General features: G+C 38.8%; 1 protein-coding gene across 1 annotated transcript in view; it reads left to right on the forward strand.

Moving 5' to 3' along the window:
- The window catches only part of MAGI2 (membrane associated guanylate kinase, WW and PDZ domain containing 2), a 986,849-nt gene that overhangs the window by 252,518 nt on the left and 710,204 nt on the right, over positions 1-24,127 (forward strand). Inside the window, exon 4 of the mRNA XM_053716523.1 lies at positions 16,188-16,267. Within this exon, the coding sequence (XP_053572498.1) occupies positions 16,188-16,267 (80 nt within the window). The remainder of the gene's footprint in view (positions 1-16,187; positions 16,268-24,127) is intronic.

Genomic DNA, 24,127 nt, shown 5'->3' on the forward strand with positions numbered 1-24,127 from the left:
GTGTGTGGGCTGTGTGTGTGTGGGGGGGCTGTGTACATGTTGGCTGTGTGCGTGTTGGCTGTCTTTGTGTGTGTGGGCTGTGTGTGTGGGCTCTGTGCATGTTGGCTGTGTGCGTGTTGGCTTTCTTTGTGTGTGTGGGCTGTGTGTGAGGGCTGTGTGTGAGGGCTGTGTGTGTGGGCTGTGTATGTGGGCTGTGTGTGTGTGTGTGCATGGGCTGTGTGTGTGGGCTCTGTGCATGTTGGCTGTGTGCGTGTTGGCTGTCTTTGTGTGTGTGGGCTGTGTGTGAGGGCTGTGTGTGAGGGCTGTGTGTGTGAGCTGTGTGTGTGGGCTGTGTGTGTGTGTGTGGGCTGTGTGCGTGGGCTGTGTGTGTGGGCTGTGTGTGAGGGCTGTGTGTGTGTGGGCTGTGTGTGTGGGCTGTGTGTGTGTGCTGTGTGTGAGGGCTGTGTGTGTGGGCTGTGTGTGTGGGCTGTCTGTGTGTGGGCTGTGGGCTGTCTGTGTGTATCGGGGTTGGAGGCGGAGATGGGGCGGGGTTGGTGGCGGGGAGAAAGGGGCCCCATTTTGTCATCCTGCCTTGGGCCCTGCAAACACTTATGAAATTTAAGTCTATACATAGCTCTCTTCCTCAACTTTCCATAACTCAAGGTATAACTCTCGGATTCCCTTATTGTAAAATGTAGTATACAATTTCTAGTGTGTGACTAATAGGCTGTGGTGAAGTATATGATCTGAGAAAGTTTCCTCTATCATTGTGTAGACTAATAAATGTATGTACCTGTTAAAAGGATACCACTGGCTAAAGAAACTTTCCATATATAAAGTTATCTTTAAGCTGATATTTACAGGTAACACAACTTTTAGGTCTATACTATCAGTGCTATAAAAACTGTGTTATTGTAACAAAATAAATACAAAATACACAGTTCATCAAATTGTATGTAGGTTTTTACTGTTAAAGATAATATAGTTTAACCATTTTCCGTATGGAGTACTATTTATTTATTTGATTAACATAACACAATTTATATAGCCCCGTCTTTATTGTTCTATGAAATATAAATATACAAACCCTGATGCTATTTTAAGTCCATCACACATGACTGTCAAATGTATGAATTGTTTTCTATTGAGGAAATCCTGTATATATGTAGAATGCATAATTAATGTACGTCAATACTCTCTTCATGCACCTTCAGCAAAATCATTTTATTTATTTTCAATCAGTTAGGAACAGGACAGATGTTCAGCATATTACTTGCAATGGAGTTGGGCATTCAAGCCTTATTGTGAGATTTGAGATTGATGTAGCATGAACATTTAGTATCTGTCATACTCCCAATGATTTTTTCTTAACTTTTCTTTAACCAGTACTTAAATAGACACTAAAGTTACTTAATTAAACTTTCTTGATTCATGTAATTTCTATTATCAACATGTGCACATTTTTTTAGGCTGAGTTCACAGTATATACTTATATGTGTTTTGTGATTGGCTAATTGTTGGGAAGGGAAAATGGAAGTAACTTTGAAATTTGTCCAAAAAAATGTACTTCTCAGACTAAGTGCTATTGCTTTGCCCAGTTATTATGCATTTTTTGTTTATGCAATTCTAATTGTCCTATAAATATTGGAATGTTCAGTAAAGTTGGGGATACAAAAGGCACAAACAGCTATTTCAACTTACAAAATAAGGTTAAAAGAGTCATTTGTAGTCAATTTAATAAACTCCAGCAGGTAAAATTGATTATTGAAAATAAAAATAAAGGGAAGAAAAAGAAAATCACAGTGCAATGTCTCTTTAAGCTTCATTATAATCAGTAGAGCTCAATATATCTTGTTACTGTTTGCTTCTCGGCTTACAGAGCAAGTGCCACTGTGAAGATTACTAGCATCACAAAAACACCTTCAAATGCTTAAAGGGACATTAAACCCGTTTTTTTCATGATTTAGGTAGAAGATACAATTTTAAACAACTTTCCAGTTTACTTCTATTATCAAATGTGCTTCATTCTCTTGGTATCATTTGTTGAAGGAGCAGCAATGTACTAATGGTTTCTAACTGAACACATGGGTGAGACAATGATAACTGGTATATATGCAGCCACCAATCAGCAGCTAGAACCTATGTTCTTTGCTGCTCCTGAGCTTACTTAGATAAACCTTTCAGCAAAGGATAACAAGAGAAGGAAGCAAATTAAATAATAGGAGGAGTAAATTGGAAAATTGTTTAAAATTGTATGTTCTGTCTAAATCATGAATGTCTAATTATGACTTTCCTTTCCTTTTAAGGAACAAACAAAATAGAAAAAGTCCTCTATAAAACTGTTGTCTCTCACATATGCAAAAAAAGAATAACCTGAAACAAATTAAAGTGATATTGTTATTTGCTGTTGTAATAAAACAGCACTAAGCAGTGGGTTATAGTTAATAAAAATCATTGCAATATGAATTTTTTTATTTAACTTATGAGGGGTCCATTACTTCCTGTCACAATCCTACATGGGGACTGTATTCTATATAGGAAGGCTAAGTAGCAGCCTGTCCTTTGAAGTGTTGCTAGGAGACTCCTATAAAATTTCCAGTCAGTTTATTGCCCATGTTCATTAGAGGACTTAATTACAGGATCAGTCTATACCACTTAATAAAAATCATTGCAATATGAATTTCTTCTGTTATGTGTGATCAGTCCACGGGTCATCATTACTTCTGGGATATAACTCCTCCCCAACAGGAAATGCAAGAGGATTCACCCAGCAGAGCTGCATATAGCTCCTCCCCTCTATGTCACTCCCAGTCATTCTCTTGCACCCAACGACTAGATAGGATGTGTGAGAGGACTATGGTGATTATACTTAGTTTTTATAACTTCAATCAAAAGTTTGTTATTTTACAATAGCACCGGAGCGTGTTATTGCCTCTCTGGCAGAGTTTGAAGAAGAATCTACCAGAGTTTTTACTATGATTTTAACCGGAGTAGTTAAGATCATATTGCTGTTTCTCGGCCATCTGAGGGAGGTAAAAGCTTCAGATCAGGGGACAGCGGGCAGATGAATCTGCATTGAGGTATGTAGCAGTTTTTATTTTCTGAGTGGAATTGATGAGAAATTCCTGCCATACCGTTATAATGACATGTATGTATACTCTACACTTCAGTATTCTGGGGATGGTACTTCACTGGAATTACTCTGTAAAAAGTACATTAAACCTTTTAATAGGTATTTATTATGTTAAACGTTTTTGCTGGAATGTAGAATCGTTTGCATTTTCTGAGGTACTGAGTGAATAAATGTTTGGGCATTATTTTTCCACTTGGCAGTTGCTTGTTTTAATTGTGACAGTTTCGTTTCTCTCTCACTGCTGTGTGTGAGGGGGAGGGGCCGTTTTTGGCGCTCTTTGCTACGCATCAAAAATTTCCAGTCAGTTACTCTTGTATTTCCTGCATGATCCGGTTCATATCTAACAGAACTCAGGGGTCTTCAAACTTCTTTGAAGGGAGGTAGATTCTCTCAGCAGAGCTGTGAGATTTATATATTGACTGTGATTAAAAACGTTGTTCTGTTATTTTTACGTTTCAAATTTAATTATTGTTACTTTACTAATGGGAACAAACCTTTGCTAAAAGTTGTGTTGTTTTTCAAGGATTGATGCTATAACAGTTTTTCAGTTCATTATTTCAACTGTCATTTAATCGTTTAGTGCTTCTTTGAGGCACAGTACGTTTTTGTTAAATAAGATTGTAACCAAGTTGCAAGTTTATTTGCTAGTGTGTTAAGCATGTCTGATTCAGAGGAAGATACCTGTGTCACTTGTTCCAATGCCAAGGTGGAGCCCAATAGAAATTTATGTACTAACTGTATTGATGCTACTTTAAATAAAAGCCAATCTGTACAAATTGAACAAATTTCACCAAACAGCGAGGGGAGAGTTATGCCGACTAACTCGCCTCACGTGTCAGTACCTGCATCTCCCCGCCCGGGAGGTGCGTGATATTGTGGCGCCTAGTACATCTGGGCGGCCATTACAGATAACATTACAAGATATGGCTACTGTTATGACTGAAGTTTTGGCTAAATTACCAGAACTAAGGGGCAAGCGTGATCACTCTGGGGTGAGAACAGAGTGCGCTGATAATACTAGAGCCATGTCTGATACTGCGTCACGGCTTGCAGAGCATGAGGACGGAGAGCTTCATTCTGTGGGTGACGGTTCTGATCCAAACAGATTGGATTCAGATATTTCAAATTTTAAATTTAAATTGGAGAACCTCCGTGTATTACTAGGGGAGGTTTTAGCGGCTCTTAATGATTGTAACACTGTTGCAATACCAGAGAAATTGTGTAGGTTGGATAAATACTTTGCGGTACCGGCGAGTACTGACGTTTTTCCTATACCTAAGAGACTAACTGAAATTGTTACTAAGGAGTGGGATAGACCCGGTGTGCCGTTCTCACCCCCTCCAATATTTAGAAAGATGTTTCCAATAGACGCCACCACACGGGACTTATGGCAAACGGTCCCTAAGGTGGAGGGAGCAGTTTCTACTTTGGCTAAGCGTACCACTATCCCGGTGGAGGATAGCTGTGCTTTTTCAGATCCAATGGATAAAAAATTAGAGGGTTACCTTAAGAAAATGTTGTTCAACAAGGTTTTATATTGCAACCCCTTGCATGCATCGCGCCGATTACGGCTGCGGCAGCATTTTGGATGGAGTCTCTGGAAGAGAACCTTAGTTCAGCTACGCTGGACGACATTACGGACAGGCTTAGAGTCCTTAAACTAGCTAATTCATTCATTTCGGAGGCCGTAGTACATTTAACCAAACTTACGGCTAAGAACTCAGGATTCGCCATTCAGGCACGTAGGGCGCTGTGGCTAAAATCCTGGTCAGCTAATGTAACTTCTAAGTCCAAATTACTTAATATACCTTTCAAAGGGCAAACTTTATTTGGGCCCGGTTTGAAAGAAATTATCGCTGACATTACAGGAGGTAAGGGCCACGCCCTGCCTCAAGACAAAGCCAAGGCTAAGGCTAGACAGTCTAATTTTCGTCCCTTTCGGAATTTCAAAGCAGGAGCAGCACCAACTTCCACTGCACCAAAACAGGAGGGAGCCGTTGCTCGTTACAGACAAGGCTGGAAACCTAACCAGTCCTGGAACAAGGGCAAGCAGGCCAGGAAACCTGCTGCTGCCCCTAAGACAGCATGAATCGAGGGGCCCCCGATCCGGGACCGGATCTAGTGGGGGGCAGGACTCTCTCTCTTCGCCCAGGCTTGGGCAAGAGATGTTCAGGATCCCTGGACCGCTAGAGATCATATCTCAGGGATACCTTCTAGACTTCAAATTCTCTCCCCCAAGAGGGAGATTTCATCTGTCAAGGTTGTCAACAAACCAGATAAAGAAAGAAGCGTTTCTACGCTGTGTACAAGATCTGTTATTAATGGAGTGATCCATCCGGTTCCGCGGTCGGAACAAGGACAAGGGTTTTACTCAAACCTGTTTGTGGTTCCCAAAAAAGAGGGAACTTTCAGGCCAATCTTGGATTTAAAGATCCTAAACAAATTCCTAAGAGTTCCATCGTTCAAAAGGGAAACTATTCGGACAATCTTACCCATGATCCAAAAGGGTCAGTACATGACCACAGTGGATTTAAAGGATGCTTACCTTCACATACCGATTCACAAAGATCATTACCGGTATCTAAGGTTTGCCTTCTTAGACAGGCATTACCAGTTTGTAGCTCTTCCATTCGGATTGGCTACGGCTCCAAGAATCTTCACAAAGGTTCTGGGTGCCCTTCTGGCGGTACTAAGACCGCGAGGAATTTCGGTAGCTCCGTACCTAGACGACATTCTGATACAAGCTTCAAGCTTTCAAACTGCCAAGTCTCATACAGAGTTAGTTCTGGCATTTCTAAGGTCGCATGGATGGAAAGTGAACGAAAAGAAGAGTTCTCTCTTTCCTCTCACAAGAGTTCCATTCTTGGGGACTCTTATAGATTCTGTAGAAATGAAGATTTATCTGACAGAAGACAGATTAACAAAGGCTTCTAAATGCATGCCGTGTCCTTCATTCCATTCAACTCCCGTCAGTAGCTCAATGCATGGAGGTGATCGCTTAATGGTAGCAGCAATGGACATAGTACCCTTTGCACGTCTACATCTCAGACCGCTGCAATTATGCATGCTGAGTCAGTGGAATGGGGATTACTCAGACTTGTCCCCTACTCTGAATCTGGATCAAGAGACCAGAAACTCTTCTATGGTGGCTTTCTCGGCCACATCTGTCCAGGGGGATGCCATTCAGCAGGGCCGGACTGGACAATTGTAACAACAGACGCCAGCCTACTAGGTTGGGGCGCTGTCTGGAATTCTCTGAAGGCTCAGGGACAATGGAATCAGGAGGAAAGTCTCCTACCAATAAACATTCTGGAATTGAGAGCAGTTTCTCAATGCCCTTCTGGCTTGGCCCCAGTTAAAAACTTCGGGGGTTCATCAGGTTTTCAGTCGGACAACATCACGACTGTAGCTTACATCAACCATCAAGGAGGGACAAGAAGCTCCCTAGCAATGATGGAAGTATCAAAGATAATTCGCTGGGCAGAGTCTCACTCTTGCCACCTGTCAGCAATCCACATCCCGGGAGTGGAGAACTGGGAGGCGGATTTCTTGAGTCGCCAGACTTTTCATCCGGGGGAGTGGGAACTTCATCCGGAGGTCTTTGCCCAAATACTTCGACGTTGGGGCAAACCAGAGATAGATCTCATGGCGTCTCGCCAGAACGCCAAACTTCCTCGCTACGGGTCCAGATCCAGGGATCCGGGAGCGTTCTGATAGATGCTTTGACAGCACCTTGGAACTTCGGGATGGCTTATGTGTTTCCACCCTTCCCGCTGCTTCTCGATTGATTGCCCAAAATCAAACAGGAGAGAGCATCAGTGATTCTAATAGCGCCTGCATGGCCACGCAGGACTTGGTATGCAGATCTAGTGGACATGTCATCCTGTCCGCCTTGGTCTCTACCTCTAAGACAGGACCTTCTGATACAGGGTCCATTCAAACATCAAAATCTAACGTCTCTGAAGCTGACCTGCTTGGAAATTGAATGCTTGATTTTATCAAAACGTGGTTTTTCTGAGTCGGTTATTGATACCCTGATACAGGCTAGGAAGCCTGTTACCAGAAGGATTTACCATAAGATATGGCGTAAATACCTATACTGGTGCGAATCCAAAGGTTACTCCTGGAGTAAGGTTAGGATTCCTAGGATATTGTCCTTTCTACAAGAAGGTTTAGAAAAGGGTTTATCGGCTAGTTCATTAAAGGGACAGATCTCAGCTCTGTCCATCTTGTTGCACAGGCGTCTGTCAGAAAATCCAGACGTCCAGGCCTTTTGTCAGGCTTTAGCTAGAATTAAGCCTGTGTTTAAAACTGTTGCTCCGCCATGGAGTTTAAACCTTGTTCTTAACGTTCTACAAGGAGTTCCGTTTGAACCCCTTCATTCCATTGATATAAAGTTGTTATCTTGGAAAGTGTTATTTTTAATGGCTATTTCTTCGGCTCGGAGAGTCTCTGAGTTATCAGCTTTACATTGTGATTTCTCCTTATTTGATTTTTCATTCAGATAAGGTAGTTCTGCGTACTAAACCTGGGTTCTTACCTAAGGTAGTCACTAACAGGAACATCAATCAAGAGATCGTGGTTCCTTCCCTGTGCCCGAATCCTTCTTCAAAGAAGGAACGTCTTCTACACAATCTGGATGTAGTTCGTGCCCTCAAGTTCTACTTGCAGGCAACTAAGGATTTTCGACAAACGTCTTCCCTGTTTGTCGGTACTCTGGGTCAGAGGAGAGGTCATAAGGCTTCGGCTACCTCTCTCTCCTTCTGGCTTCGTAGCATAATTCGTTTAGCCTATGAGACTGCTGGACAGCAGCCTCCTGAAAGAATTACAGCTCATTCTACTAGAGCTGTGGCTTCCCACTTGGGCCTTTAAGAATGAGGCCTCTGTTGAACAGATTTGCAAGGCTGCAACTTGGTCTTCGCTTCATACTTTTTCCAAATTTTACAAATTTGACACTTTTGCTTCTTCGGAGGCTATTTTTGGGAGAAAGGTTCTTCAGGCAGTGGTTCCTTCTGTATAATGAGCCTGCCTATCCCTCCCGTCATCCGCGTACTTTTGCTTTGGTATTGGTATCCCAGAAGTAATGATGAACCCGTGGACTGATCACACATAACAGAAGAAAACATAATTTATGCTTACCTGATAAATTCCTTTCTTCTGTGTGTGATCAGTCCACGGCCCGCCCTGTTTTTTAAGGCAGGTAAATATTTTTTAAATTATACTCCAGTCACCACTTCACCCTTGGTTTCTCCTTTCTCGTTGATTCTTGGTCGAATGACTGGGGAGTGACGTAGAGGGGAGGAGCTATATGCAGCTCTGCTGGGTGAATCCTCTTGCATTTCCTGTTGGGGAGGAGTTATATCCCAGAGTAATGATGACCCGTGGACTGATCACACAACAGAAGAAAGGAATTTATCAGGTAAGCATAAATTATGTTTTTTTAATTTAATTTATGATGGGTCCATTACTTCCTGTCACAAACCCTACATGGGGACTGTATTCTATATAGGAAGGCTAAGTAGCAGCCTTTCCTTTGAAGTGTTGCTAGGAGACTCCTATAAAAATTTCCAGTCAGTTTATTGCCTATGTTCATTAGAGGACTTTTTCTGTAAAAATGGGGCAGTAGACTTAAGTTCTGCAATGTCTGCTTACATATCTAGCTGCGAGCAGTGGCTACACAGAGAATATCTAAGGGCTAGATTTATAAAGCTGAGGCATACAGGGGCACGTATACGCGCCCCTGTATGCCTCAGCTCGCCTGTGGCGGGGGCGATATTACCCATAGGTATTCGCCATTGCACACAAGCGCAATTTTGCGCTTGCGTGCAAATCCTGTCTCCTGCCCGCGTACAGCCATCACGCGCGGGCAGGAGCTGTCAATCTCCTCGGTCTGACTAGACCGAGGAGATTGAATTTCGCCACATTACAGGTGGCGAAGAGGGTTAGGGAAGCGGCGATCTGGTGACCGCTGCTTGATAAATAACGGCGAGCAAGTTCTTTTGAGAACTTGCAGCCGTAATGGTTTAATAAATCCTTGCCCTTAGTGTTCATTTAGCAAGGAAAACAAGTTAGAGGTTTGTTGTTTTTAGCACAATCTGTTTCTTTTTTGGTTTACATATTTATTTTACTAAAGGAATACGGTTTCATATCCCTTAAAACAAAAAATAAAAGAAAGATAAAAACAAGGACAACATTCTGCATGATTATAAAGAGAAATTGGAGGCGCCTCTGTTGTGCAATTGCTCCCCGGTGTACTAATGACCACTGCTAAACAAATGCTAAGGCAAAATGGTTCCTAAACATAAGCTCAGTGTCAATGTAGTCACTAAACAGAGTCACAACCAAATAGTGACAGTAATATCACGTGATAATCTATATAGTGTATCTTGTAATAATCCTTCAACAAATGCTCCTAAACATCAAGGTCTATATAGTGCTATACACCAGTGCAATATAAAAAATAAAAAATGATCAGAAAAAATGGTACATATATGTAACAAAAATATGTAACAAAAAATACACTTAGCGTGTGTGGTCCGTATATGAATCTCAAATATAAGTGTGTATAGTCTCACAACTTCATATGGTGTATTCTCCAAAATGACTCCTAAACGAATCTGGGGAATATGGAAGTCAATCCATAGGATAGGTGGCTTGCATCTTCTTCAAACGATCATTGGTGTAGGGATTCGGGTTAAACATATGCTTTTGATTTTGTGAGTAGAACAGAGGGATTCTTGGGGAAGTGCGTGTTACCATTGATGCTGCAACTATTGTGGCGCCTTCTTTTTTCTTTTCTTCTAAACATTCTGCATGAGTGTGAGATTAGAGAGTTTCACAGTGATCTTATGGATTCTGCATGCTGACTTGTAGTGTAGGTGGAAAAACCTCGCCTCTGGAACACCCCAGAAACTTCTAAAGTCCAGACTCAGAAAACACCTTTCCTGTCGACCTAGCGAGACTACTTTAAACATAATAAAACTTGACATGTTAATATTTTACAGTTACAAACATTGCAAAATCCTGTTTTTGCTAAAATGTTTCCTAAGTTTTCCTAAGTTTGCTATGGTAAGTATTGTTTTTCCATGTTGATTATGAAGGTTACAGGCTAAAAGTTAAGAGCAGAGTTTAAAATGAAATAACAATATGCTAAAGGCGTACTTGCCTATAAATAATTCTTTAGAAACAACATCTTGAGAAAGTAATAGCATAGATGTCTGTAGGACAAAACATACAGGAGAATGTTCAGTAGACAGACTTTTCTATGGTTCTAGGTAGAAAATCTCTCTATAGGAAGGTCAGGTATTACTGGCTCTCTATAGGAAGGTCTTGAACCACAAGTGAAAACTGGTGTTGCTAAGAAACTGGCATTTGTCTCTAATTTTAATTGTTATAATGTTAAATTGCATAAAACTATTTGTAACAATTGGTTTATGTTGGGAACTTCGATGCCAGAAATTTAGGAATTTCAGAAACCTCGTTTCTCAGCATTAGAAAGGGTAAATCACTTGGTAGGCAGTTAGTAAGAGGTAATATTATGTCCCCTAAAATTAAACAAAGGGTTTTTAGACCTGTGGAAAATGGTACTTTTCTCATATTTGAATTGCTCATACTGCAATAGTATTATTAAGGGTAATGTTATTAGTCCATCCCTTTTCCGGCAAGATTATTAAGGGGACACTATACATGCCAATTGACTTATGTGATTTATGCAGTCAAATGCCCATGTGGCTTACTATATATTCGGGGAGACCTCTGCCAGACAATAAAAGATCGCACTAACTCAACATAAGTCGACTATCAGAAACCCAAAGATGAGACATTTACCCGGTCCCCTCTCATTTTTATGAGAAGGGTCATCAGGTAAATCGTTACGCCTTATGATCTTGGATTAGGTACCTAGGGGTAATATTCGCTTTGATAGTTGTGGGATGTTACTTAGAAAAGAGGCTACATGTATGTGGATACATAGGCTTAATACTATGTACCCTACAGGGCCTCAACAGGGAATACAATTTAGCTGGTTATGCTCTATTATGTATATTTTGTTAAAAATAATTTATATGGTGTATATAATTGCTAATAGCTATCTATAATTGTAGAGAGAAATCATTTTGGGTGTTTAGTTTCGTTGGAAGTAATAAGTTGTATAAAAAATTATAAAAAATTGAATAATTCATTATAAAATAAAATAAAAATTAATGTTAAAATATGGTATTTAGGAATTTGTTGCACTATCTGATATGTTCTTTGTTTAAATAATATTTGAAAGGTGATTGCCCCTTTGTTTGTCTCATAGAGAAATAGATAGTTACAATGTTGTTTTATTGATAAAATTGTAATCTTGACACAGTCTGTATATGTTTCCTATGATGTCAGAGAGGGAGGTGGGCGTGTTTGAGGCTTATTAAGGGATGGAATATGTGTTCATTTGTATTGAGCCTGAGGAGAGGGTGCAAGCCTTTGGAATTTCCTGAATTTTTGAGTGTCTGCTGTTTTTTCTTCAATTTAGGAAGGTCCAGGTATTCACAGGCTCTCTATAGGAAGGTCAGTTGTTACAGCCTCTCTATAGAAAGTTCAGGTATTACAGGCTCTCTATAGAAGGTCAGGGTATTACAGGCTCTCTATAGGAAGGTCAGGTATTACAGGCTCTCTATAGAAACGGTCAGGTATTACGACTCTCCTATAGGAAGGATCAGGTATTACAGGATTCTATAGAAAAGTCAGGATATACAGGATCTCTAAGGAAGGTCAGGTATTACAGGCACTCTATAGGAATGTCAGGTATTACAGGATCTCTATAGAAAGGTCAGGTATTACAGGCTCTCTATAGGAAGGTCAGGTAATTACAGGCTATTGTATAGAAAGGTTAGGTATTACAGGCGCTCTATAGGAAGGTCAGGTATTACAAGCTCTCTAAATTAAGGTCAGGTATTACATGCTCTCTATAGGAAGGTTAGATATTACAGGCCTTTCTATAGAAAGGTCAGGTATTACAGGCATCCTATAGGAAGGTTAGATATTACCGGCTCTCCTATTGGAAGGTCAGGTATTACAGACTCTCTGTAGAAAGGTCAGGTATTGCAGGCTCTTTATTTTAAAGGTCAGGTATTACAGGCTCTGTATTGGAAGATCAGGTATTACAGGCGCTCTATATGAAGGGTCAGTTATTACAGGCTCTCTATTGGCAGGGTCAGGTATTACAGGCCCTCTATATGGAAGGTCAGGTATTACAGGCTCTCTATTGGAAGGTCAGGTATTACAGGCTCTCTATTGGAAGGTCCAGGTATAAAAGGCTCCTCTATACGGAAGGTCAGGTTACTACAGCTCTCAATAGAAAGTTCAGGTATTACAGGCTCTCTAGTGGAAGGTCAGGTTATTACAGGCTCCTCTATAGGAAGGTCAGGTATTACAGACCTCTCTATAGGAAGGTCAGGTATTACAGGCTCTCTATAGGAAGGTCAGGTATTACAGGCCTCTCTATATGAAGTTTCGGTATTCACAGTCTCTCTATGGAAGGTCAGGTATTACAGGCTTTCTATAGAAAAGTCAGGTATTACAGCTCTCTATAGGAAGGTCAGGTATTACAGGCACTCTATAGGAATGTCAGGTATTACAGGATCTCTATAGGAAGGTCAGGTATTACAGGCTCTCTATAGGAAGGGTCATGTATTACAGGCTCCTTTATAGAAAGGTCAGGTATTACGGCGGTCTATAGGAAGGGTCAGGTATTACCAGGCTCTTTAAATTAAGGTCAGGTATTACAGGCTCTCTATAGGAAGGGTTAGATATGGCTCTCTATAGAAAGCTTCCAGGTATTACAGGCGCTCTATACGGAAGGTTAGATATTACAGGCTCTCTATTGGAAGGTCAGGTATTACAGGCTCTTTGTAGAGAAGGTCAGGTATTACAGGTTCTATAGTAAGGTCAGGTATTACAGGCGCTCTATAGGAAGGTCAGGTATTACAGGCTCTCTATTGGAAGGTCAGGTATTACAGGCCTTCTATAGGAAGGTCAGATATTACAGGATCTCTATTGGAAGGTCAGGTATTACAGGCTTTCTATTGGAAGGTCAGGTATTACAGGCTCTCTACTGGAAGGTCAGGTATTACAGGCTCTCTATAGGAAGGTCCGGTATTACAGGCTCTCTATAGGAAGGTCAGGTATTACAGGCTCTCTAGTGGAAGGTCAGGTATTACAGGCTCTCTATTGGAAGGTCAGGTATTACAGGCTCTCTATAGGAAGGTCAGGTATTACAGGCTCTCTATAGGAAGGTCAGGTATTACAGGCTCTCTACTGGAAGGTCAGGTATTACAGGCTCTCTATAGGAAGGTCCGGTATTACAGGCTCTCTATAGGAAGATTAGGTATTACAGGCTCTCTAGTGGAAGGTCAGGTATTACAGGCTCTCTATTGGAAGGTCAGGTATTACAGGCTCTCTATAGGAAGGTCAGGTATTACAGGCTCTCTATAGGAAGGTCAGGTATTACAGGCTCTCTATAGGAAGGTCCGGTATTACAGGCTCTCTATAGGAAGGTCAGGTATTACAGGCTCTCTATAGGAAGGTCAGGTATTACAGGCTCTCTATTGGAAGGTCAGGTATAACAGGCTCTCTATTGGAAGATCAGGTATTACAGGATGGCTATATTAAGATTACAGGCTGGCTATAGAGAGACTATGGAGTGCAGGCTATCTGAGAATTCAGGACATAGGTAAGCTGAGAGACAAGGAGTCAAAGGAAGCAGTCTGACCTACAGAGACCAGGAACACAGTGTACTGGCTGCAGGGAACCAGGAACAAAGGCTACTTGTATGGAACCAGGAACACAGACAGGAACACAAGTTAGCACTGGGGATACAGGCTACAAATAAAGAGAAACAGAGGGGGCAGGAACACAGGTAGCAGGGACAAGAACAGAGACAACAAAGAGGACATTAGCTTCCACACAAGGAAACAGTAACAGCTAAACTAAAAAGCTGAGCTTCAGACAAACTTTTTGTATGCACAGTTTCTGAGGTACCAGCTGCTACTGAGCATGTGCACAGCTTCACAGTGTATACGTATACTAGTCTGTGATTGGCTGATGACTGTCACATGATACAAGGGGGTCAGCAAATTTGGAAAAGAAAAGGAAATTGTTAGAAAAAATCTTCTTATTTGAATTTCAGAGTAAGTGCTATTGCACTGTCTTTTCATTATGCACTTGTATTTAATGGTCCTTTAACTAGCTCTTTATACGCTCCTTGTGGTGTAATGCGGCTAACCTAGACCTAATTGCACTTACAGCATCAGGTGGTCTCATGCACATACTTTAAAGAAGATCTCATGACATAAATTAGTGGCTGCTGGGATACTCTTGCCACAATCATTCCATTATTTTTGTAATATCCTAAATAAATTTTCTTTAAAATGCTGCTAAACTTGGCACATACTCTTCTCTCTCTTTAAATGTCTAAACACATATGAAATATGAAACATTAACAAGCCTTTTGCAATTTGTCTTGCATTCCAATTAAACCCAAAGTAAATAATTGCAGAATGTCCCATGTTTACTTATAAAATCAGGAAAAGCATGTGATAGAGGATACATATTATAACTGTATAGCTTTGTGAATATTGACTGCAATAGTAGAAGAAGGCTTATGTTGTGTATAAGTTTTGCATTACGGGGTATACCCCCCTAACTTTAGACTATGAATTCCTGGGAATAGAGGCTTAGCAGATGGGTGGTTGTATCCGGAGGTGGAATCAGTCTTGGCAATTTGGTTGAGTCTTGCCGTTTTCATTGTGGAACATAGCAGGCTATGGCTGGAATGTGAGTGTTCTCAGCTTGAGTTTGGGTGCCCTGTGATGTAAATTGGGGTGAAAAAGAGAAAGTGGGACAGTCCTCCCATTCCAGGACTAGGTAGTTGGGAGTACTGAGTATGGCCATGACAAAGATTATAATATTGATAGTAAAAGTATTAAAAATAAGGAGTATTACATTCCTTTATCTCCTAATCACTGAAAGGGACATTACTTTTTTCTTTTATATCCAAACATCTGACCTTAGATCATACTAATTGCCCTTTAACTGGAATCAGTCAAATATACACATGAGACTTAAGATCAACCCTCTTGCTTGAAGCTCTTGTCAGGTAGATTAGATCTCAGATCTGACCCCAATCAGTCCTGCATTTTTTACACCTGTTTGCTGTACAGGCAGTTAAAACTTGACCTCTCTGGTCAATATACTGGACACCTGTCATCCTAGCTATTATAACCATTTAGCATTCCACCTTTGTTTGCAATTCTGTATTAAAATAGTACATGAGTACCTGCTGTTCCAAACAAAATCAAATATCACAGAATCAGAGCTTATTTCTTGTATTTATTGATGCCAAATATTTGCTGTTACATAAAAAATAAATTTTGATGTGATCTTTAAAAAAAAAAAACCTAAATCATTAATCTTATTCCTGCATTGTTCCTGAGACTTTCTTTTTGTAAGAAAAAAAAAGCATAGAAAAAAGAGACTTTTTTTTACTGATACTGAGTAGAAAAACCCTGGCTGATCATCACTCAAATATGTCTTTGATTCAAAGGAACTGTGTGTGATTTTTGTGACGCCGGCACTACAAGTTTTGCCAACACTATTATTAACAAGCAAAGTGTATGTAATTACAGTAGAACCTGCGTATAATTCCCTTCTGAACTGTGTGTGGGGATTAGGGAGCTCAATAAGAACACTAGACTGAATTGGAGAGCTGTGTATTTTCCTAATAAATTCCTTTTGCTTTGGATGAGCATTGAATCTCAATGAGGCCCCCCAGCCTTGGCAGTCATCCTGGTTGATTTTAATAAAAATAGCTGCATTCAGCACACTGGGTTGTGGGTGCCAAATTTACAGCTGCCTTGCACGATTACTGTTATAACTCCTTCAGGGCTAATTAGAACCAGTGGGCAAATTAAGTGTATCGATTGCAATTATTTTGGAATAACCCTTTTTTTTGCTTTCTTTCTTTCTGTTTTTTTCTTGAAGTGATAAATGTGTATTTTAAGTATGCCCTGTTCAAAGTGGTATCTTTTCCTTTCAGCCACAACACAAAGACAACGTCATGGCTGGATCCGCGATTAGCAAAAAAAGCTAAACCCCCAGAAGAGTGCAGAGAGAATGGTAAGTCTTGAGGATTTTTTTTATTTGCTAGAAAGGATTGCTTTGGTGCTGGAGGAGTCCTCTGTTCACATGAAATAATTTGTTTCGACGTATCAATTAGCTGCACAGACAGACAGCAATTTGGATGAGTTAGTTGCTTGCAATAGGCGGTCACATACTCGCATTTCTCCATGTGCCCCCTCATTGTGTATTCATTCTCAACCCTTACAAAAAAAGAGTAGTTTTATTTTGTCTGGAGCGTTCTAAGTCTTTGTCAGTCCCTCCTCTGCCTGAGGTTTTGGTGTCAGAAATTCTGTCCTTTGAAGGACAATGCAATGCAACTGGGACCGTCAGGACAGAAGCCTAGGATTCTGATCATAATATCATGTACTTTTAAAGGTAATCAATAATTCTTCCTTTATATTAACAAACAATGCAATACAATATAAAATACATCAATCATTTTGTTAACCAAGTTGATTTTATGAATGGGGATTTGTTTTTAATGTTTTGCATTAAGATTTAAACACTGGAATCAAATTATTTTTGATAATGTGTGTTACACTGAATATCACTTCTTGATACTGTGTGTTCTGAAAACTTCCTGTACTGTATTTGAGTTCTTGGTCTGTAATCATGTTGGCTTTTGGAATGTGATGGCTTGAAAATGATGTCACAGCAAGTGCTCAGGAATGTGCAGGAAATAAGCCTGATTGTGTGAGTACTTATGTACAGCAACACCAGTACACCTGTGTGCTGTAATCACTGCAATAATAGCCGAAATTACTGATGTCCCAAGTTAAAAATGGGAACACAGGAGCTGTTTTAGCAGAGAGTAAAAGCACTGCAGATCTTGTCTATGGATCTGTGCAGTTATTAAAGAAGAACACTTGGTGTATACAGACAATCTGTGGTCCCCATTTATCAATTTATCAGCAAATCAGCAGTCATGAGAGAATGATAATTACGCTTTAATGCACAGTAGTTTCTGTGTCATTGCCAGAGCTTTCTTGCATTTATAATCTAGTGTCTAGGAATATTTTCCTTGTTTTTTTTTCTGTAAACATTGTTCAATCGGATTTCTATTGAGTCAGCTTTGCATGTCTAGTTTATACAACAAAATAAAACAAAACAACATTTATATTTTAGGTTGTACGGTAATGTCTATGATATAATAGAGTAATATTCAGGATTCAAGTCCTATGGTAATTTTATAAGATATTTGATGTTCAGTAATATGTCTCGGTTATTGCCAAACACTTTCAGGATACAAAGTATGCAAATTTTTGTTAAGATGTATGTTGTTTAATAATACTTAAGTATTATTTCAAAATAAAACTTTAATTTTGTTATTTTAATATTTTTTTAGATTTGCACCATGAATGTAACCTGCGGGACCATGTGTCTTTTCTCACTAAATATTTAAATATACATATATCTATATATACATACACACAAAATACACTTAAACAAACATGAGTAATCACAGAAATTTTTCGTAGGGATAAAAAAAATCTGTAACAAAATGGTATCAGTGACAAAGTGTGAATTGACTTGTTTACATGAGCTATTTATTCTTTTGCAAATGGCAGATCATTGGCAGTTTGCACCAAAAAAGTGACTTAAAGGGACAGTAAGGTCAAAATCAAACTTTCATGATTCAGTTGGAGCATGCAATTTTAACCCCTTAATAATAAATAAGATGGCTTTCCAAGTAATTTAGGAAATATAGGCCAAATACTACAACAATGGTATTATTGGTTTAATGCTAACTTTTGGTATACTTGGACTTTAAAGGGACATAATACTCATGCGCTAAATCACTTGAAACTGATGCAGTATAACTGTAAAGAGCTGACAGGAAAATATCACCTGAGCATCTCTATGTAAAAAAAGGAAGATATTTTACCTCACAACTTCCTCAGCTCACCAGAGTAAGTTCTGTGTAAAAAGTTATACTTTAGCTGCTGTCCAGCTGCAGGTAAAAAATAAATAATGAAGAAATGAACAACAGCTGATCAGCATCAACAGTGCTGAGGTCATGAACTCTTTTACTGTGATCTCATGAGATTTCATAGTAAACTTCCTTAAACTGAATAGAGAAATAACATGAGTGTGCACAAAGCTCACTCCCTTGCCTGTCCCAAGACAGACATACTGATTTGCGGACTAAAGTCCTTTGCACTGGAGTTTGGATGCTTAGGATATTTTGAGGTAAAATATCTTTCTTTTTTACATAGAGATGTTCAGGTGATATTTTCTAGTCTGCTTTTTACAGCTATGCTGCATCACTTGTGTTTCAACATTTGGGTATCATGGCCCTTTAAGCTAAATAGCGATTACCCAGTTCAAAACTGCTACACAAAAGTATATATTTGGCGAATTTTGACACCCTAGGGTAATTACCTAAAGGTATTTTGAAACACTGTGCTTAACCCTTGTATCGCTAACCTCAGAAAATACAATTAAGGCATAAAAACACTTTAAAAAAATAAAATATAAAAAAAAAAACTTTAGTAAAATAATATTTATTTAAAAAATATATAAACCACTTTATTAATACATTTTAACACTTATCACTGTATGTGTTCACTGGGACAGAATCAAAAGGGCCAAGGCAAGCCTTTGTTAAAGGGACACTGTACACTAGATTTTTCTTTGCATAAATGTTTTGTAGATAATCTATATATATAGCCCATCTGGTAGTGTTTTTGTAACAATGTATAGTTTTGCTTATTTTTTAATGAAATTGTGCTGATTTTCAGACACCTAACCAAACCCAGAAGTTTCATATGTAGACCCAGGTCTACAGATTCCTGTTGCTATTGTTTGTGTAGTCTGTCTTTTCATATGCAGGGAAGGGGGGTCTGCTCTTTATGCTTTCCCAGCCTCTTTTACTATGTGTCCCAGCCTAACCTCATCAACAGTGCTTAACCGGGAGCTTCTGAGTACGTTTTTAAAATGTTTTATACAGGATTTTAATCAGTATCTGTGCATATTTCTTTCTTATAGTAGTGTCTATTATATGTGGTTATATGAAAAGTGGTGTCAACAGTCTTGTGATTTTTGACATGTGATCACTGTGACTTTCTGTAACAGTGATAACATGACGATGAAGCACTTTTTTGTGTATCACTCCTGAGGCATCCAGTGATTGGCTACTGAGCCTGAAACCAGAATGCATTGCTGCATGTTAGTATCTAGGCTCCATTTACTCCACTGGCAGTCACATTGATTGTATGCACAGTAACTGTAATGTATGACATTTACTGCACTGCTGCTGACTAGCCTTATGTGCAGGCTGCTAGCAAGAACATGAAATATATGTTGATTGCAGTGTGTATCTTATGATACGATAGCATGGGGTGTCCTCCATTACATTATTTCTGCAATGTCTCACTCTTGACTCCTTGCCATCAGGAGAGCAGCAGGGGCGCTATTAGCCGCGGACCTAGCCTGCCATACAGAGTACAGCGCTGGTCCCTGAGAGCTAAATGGCCATGTTAAGGGGTTAAACAAGTTCAATTTACTTCTGTTATCAAATGTACTTTGTTCTATTGGTATCCAATGTTGAAAAGTAAAGCTAGGTAGGCTGATAGCTTAGGAACGTGCATATGTCTATAGTAGTCTATGCAGCAGTGTTTGCAACTATGTAGAACATTGCAATGAATAATCTTGCAAACACTGCTGCCAGATAGTTTAAGACACATGCACGCTCCTAAACTCACCTAGGATTACTCTTTAACAAAAAATAACAATAGGAGTAAATTAGAAAATTGTTCCTAAATTTCATGCTCTTGCTAATCCATTTAAAGGGACAGTCAATTCAACATTAAATTTTCACGATTCAGATAGAGCATGCAATTTTATACAACTTTCTAATTTACTTTTATCATCAAATTTGCTTTGTTCTCTTCTTTGTTGAAAGCTAAACCTAGTTACGCTCATATGCTAATGTTTAAGTCCTTGAAGCCTCTTATCTTATCGCAGTGCATTTTTACAGTTTTTGATAGTTAGACAGCACTAGTTCATGTGTGTCATATAGGTAACATTGTGCTCACTTCCTTTGGAGTTATTTATGAGTCAGCATGGATTGGCTAAAATGCATGTCTGTCAAAAGAGCTGATATAAGAGGGCAATCTGCAGAGGCTTAGATACAATCACAAATGTAAAAAGTGTATTAATACAACAGTGTTGTTGGTTATGCAAAACTAGGGAATGGGTAATAAAGTCTATCTTTTTAAACAATAAAAATGTTGGTGTAGACTGTCCCTGTTTGACTTTACTATCCCTTTAAGCGGGTACTTAGGCTTTGGATATAAATTCTAGGAAGTATTTTTGCCCCATCTTCTCTGACACAGATACCCATGTCTGCAAATGAAAACATATTCCCCTTTAAGTATTTTTTTAATATTGTCCATACTCATTTGAAATGTCTGTTTGTACTTTTTTAATTTCTTTAACAATAATTGTAAGTAAATTGTATTATTATTTGTATTTATTTAATAACAATATTCCAGAGTGTGTTATTACAGAATAATCTTTGCAATAAGAAAGTTAGTTATACCTATGATTTATAAAGAACCTTGTCCTGCTTGTGACAATAAACACTTTGAAATTGTTATACAAAATGCTTAAGTTTGCATATTAAACAACTTTGCAATATACTTTAAGTATTTATTTTGCCCCCTTTTCCTGTAATTTAAGACTGAAAATTGTTGCTTTTCCAGTCCTGAAAAGAGAGAGCGCACATGTCAGATTTTACAAGGCTAAACTTGCCACATATCTCTTCCTAATTTGTAGTTGGTTGTTTTATCATTCTGCTGATGCCAAACAATGGATATTTTGTAAACACAAAGACAGTGATAAGACCTGTCATCTCCAGTACAGATTGAATCCTTAAAAAAAAAATAGTACTGAGCTCTTTTGCTTTAATAAATGGTTTTGAGGATTTAAGAGAAGAATGACGGTGCTGTGAATTTTTTAGAAAAACTGAAATGCAACCATGCAGATTTAAATTTTAACCGTTCTATCCCTATAATTTGTTCTAATAACATTCAGCCTCCACAGATATGTACATATTAACAGCTGGGAGAAAAAGTGCAGTGTCTGGCTGTAAAATTAAAGAAATAAGATAATGTAGGTTGTGCTGATGTCTGAAAATAAGTTTTCAGGAAACACTAAAGTCTGAAAGGTTGTGGCAAGTCTTATGAAAGAAACATGGGATTCCACAGAACTATGGCAGTTCTAGATGGAACTATGAGGATGAAATGAGAGAGAAACAAGGATTAACAGTGTCAAGGAACAAAACAGCTATTTCATATACAAAAATAAACCTAAATTATGTATACAAAAATAAACCTCACATTTTATACTTTGCTGCTGGTATCGTGGTTCATTGGAAATAAATTAAGAGGAAACCAATTTTAGGGTACACTGCCCCTTTAAAAAAAGATATTGACTATGCAAGTAGCAAATGGTATAAGTGTAGATGAAAGAGGGTGCATCAGTGGAAAGGGCAGATACCACATCCTCTGTAAGGAATTCAGCTGTGCAGAGATTTTGGGTTAAGGGGACTGATCTTGGGTGTGAAAAGTGAATATTTCTGGCTTTGTAGAAGGTTATTTTGTCACTGATAGAGTTAATTTTTTTTTTAACTGCTTAGCAAAGTCTTGTGCTAATAGGGTATTGGTAGTAATGGGATGTTGGGGGTATTAAAAGCAGAGACTTGGCATTTGGGGTTTGAGGATGGAAAGTAGCTAATGATTGAAAACATTACCTACTGGATTCCTTTAAACTTAAAAAGTTTGTAATGAATGTTATAAATTTTAAATTCAATCATTCAAGAAACCCAGGGACAAGAAATGTATAAGGCATTTTGAGTTACAGTTTGCCAATTTTGTATGAATGATGACAGCTACCTTTGTCAGCACTTGGTAAAATAAGAGCACTAGCTACCTTGTTCAAGTAAGAAATGCTTTATCACAAAAGTTTAAAGTAAGCAAAGGGATGTGAATACTTATACTTATTATAAATATCAGTACCAAGACAATTCAATTAAATGGTAATATGAGGCTCCCAAGCTTGCAATAAATCATAGATGTCTAATATTGTAACAAACGCAGGCATTTTATTAAATTTGAAATATAAATTAATATTTCTGTATTAAAAAATAACTTAAAATAGGGAATTAGCAAGGTAGGTGCCAAATGTATACAAACAAACCAAGTATCATCTGGACTTTTGGGGGGTTGATATTCAGTTTAATGAGATATGAAACCCACATTTTTTTTCTTTCATGATTCAGATAGAGCATGTGATTTTAAGCAACTTTTTATTTTACTCCTATTATCATTTTTTCTTTGTTCTCTTGTATCTTTATTTGAAAAAGCTGGAATGTAAGTAGTAGGTGGATTCAAAACTGTGGCAACTCAGTACTGGAGCTGCACTCTAGATCATGCCCAAAACCTGCCCTTGGCTATGTCATGTTTAGTTTTTACAACTGAGAAGCAAACTGCTAATAACACACAGAAATCAGTGGTTTTACCCCTTGGCTGCCGGTAAGACAAACAATGCAATGATTAGACATCTTTTGGATGCCATTGACAAACACAGAAATGTTATCTCCTTGGTTACCAGTGACCCACATAGAACAGAAATGGCTGCCATCTTGGAAATGTTGCTGCTATATTTGTAATGATGAAATACTTTCTAAAATTAAACATCTTCTTTTTTTCATGCTCATTTAAGTGTCCAGTTTTTAAGCATTCATTTTAAGTCAACAAGTTTAAATTCTGGACTGTTGAATACTGGACACATGCTACTAGGAGAACCCTCTTCAATACCTGAGTGCCACAACTAAACCTAATTAGTAAACTGTGTAGCAATAGCATTGGGTCTAGTACATGATCCATCATGTTAAGAAATACTTGTTATAAATATAGATATATATGAGCTCACAGTGTGCAGCATTCTGAGAGGAATATTGTGTATACAAAACAATAGAAGTAAAGCACTGATGAGAATCCAGAGATGACTAGCATGGGATATCGTGCTTACTGAGCCCACACAATGCAAATCCCACTGCTTGCTCATTGCTTTCTATTACTCAGGCATTTACACTAGGTGCTCTACGTAAGCCCTGCAATAGAACAGTGCTTACATTTGTATGAAGGGACGGCTATGAAACATGCTAATATATGCACAAACAAATATTGTAAGGGGACATAAAAACCTTGTAATAAAAATATTTATATATTATAGTTGCAATAAACTAACATACAGGCTGAGTTCAAAAATGTTTGAACGCATTATCACTGTGTTTGCTACAATTGTATTTCAACAGCCAAACTCCACACAGTTTATCTTATTTTGGAGGAGCAAATCAGGACTTGTTACTGAGTACACACAGCTAGCCAAACGGACATTATGGCAAGATTACATATGCGGTGTTGCCCGCAAAAGTCTGGCGACGTCTGTTTTTACGTGGTTTTAGTATTACCCCGCAATTTTTACTCCCATAAGCTAACATAGAACGCGTCGCAAATCGGTATCACATATTCAGCGCAAGGACTTACGTGGTGAAAATTGAGACATTTTATTTCATTTTCACCGCGCCACACATAGGCAGACGAGGCAAGCCTTGCACTGAAAATGTAAGCACCGTAACTCCCGTAACTGGTTGAAAATATTAACTAACACCTAACGGATGCGCAAAATCTATCTACCTGTCAACCGCAATCCCCCACCGCAATAACGAATAAAATATATTAAACCCTAATCCGCCATTAACCCACATTGCAATAAACCTAATAAAACTATTAACCCCTAATCCGCCATTAACCCACATCGCAATAAACCTTATAAAACTATTAACCCCTA

This window comes from Bombina bombina, chromosome 6, assembly GCF_027579735.1.
Source record: "Bombina bombina isolate aBomBom1 chromosome 6, aBomBom1.pri, whole genome shotgun sequence".
NCBI lineage: Eukaryota > Metazoa > Chordata > Amphibia > Anura > Bombinatoridae > Bombina > Bombina bombina.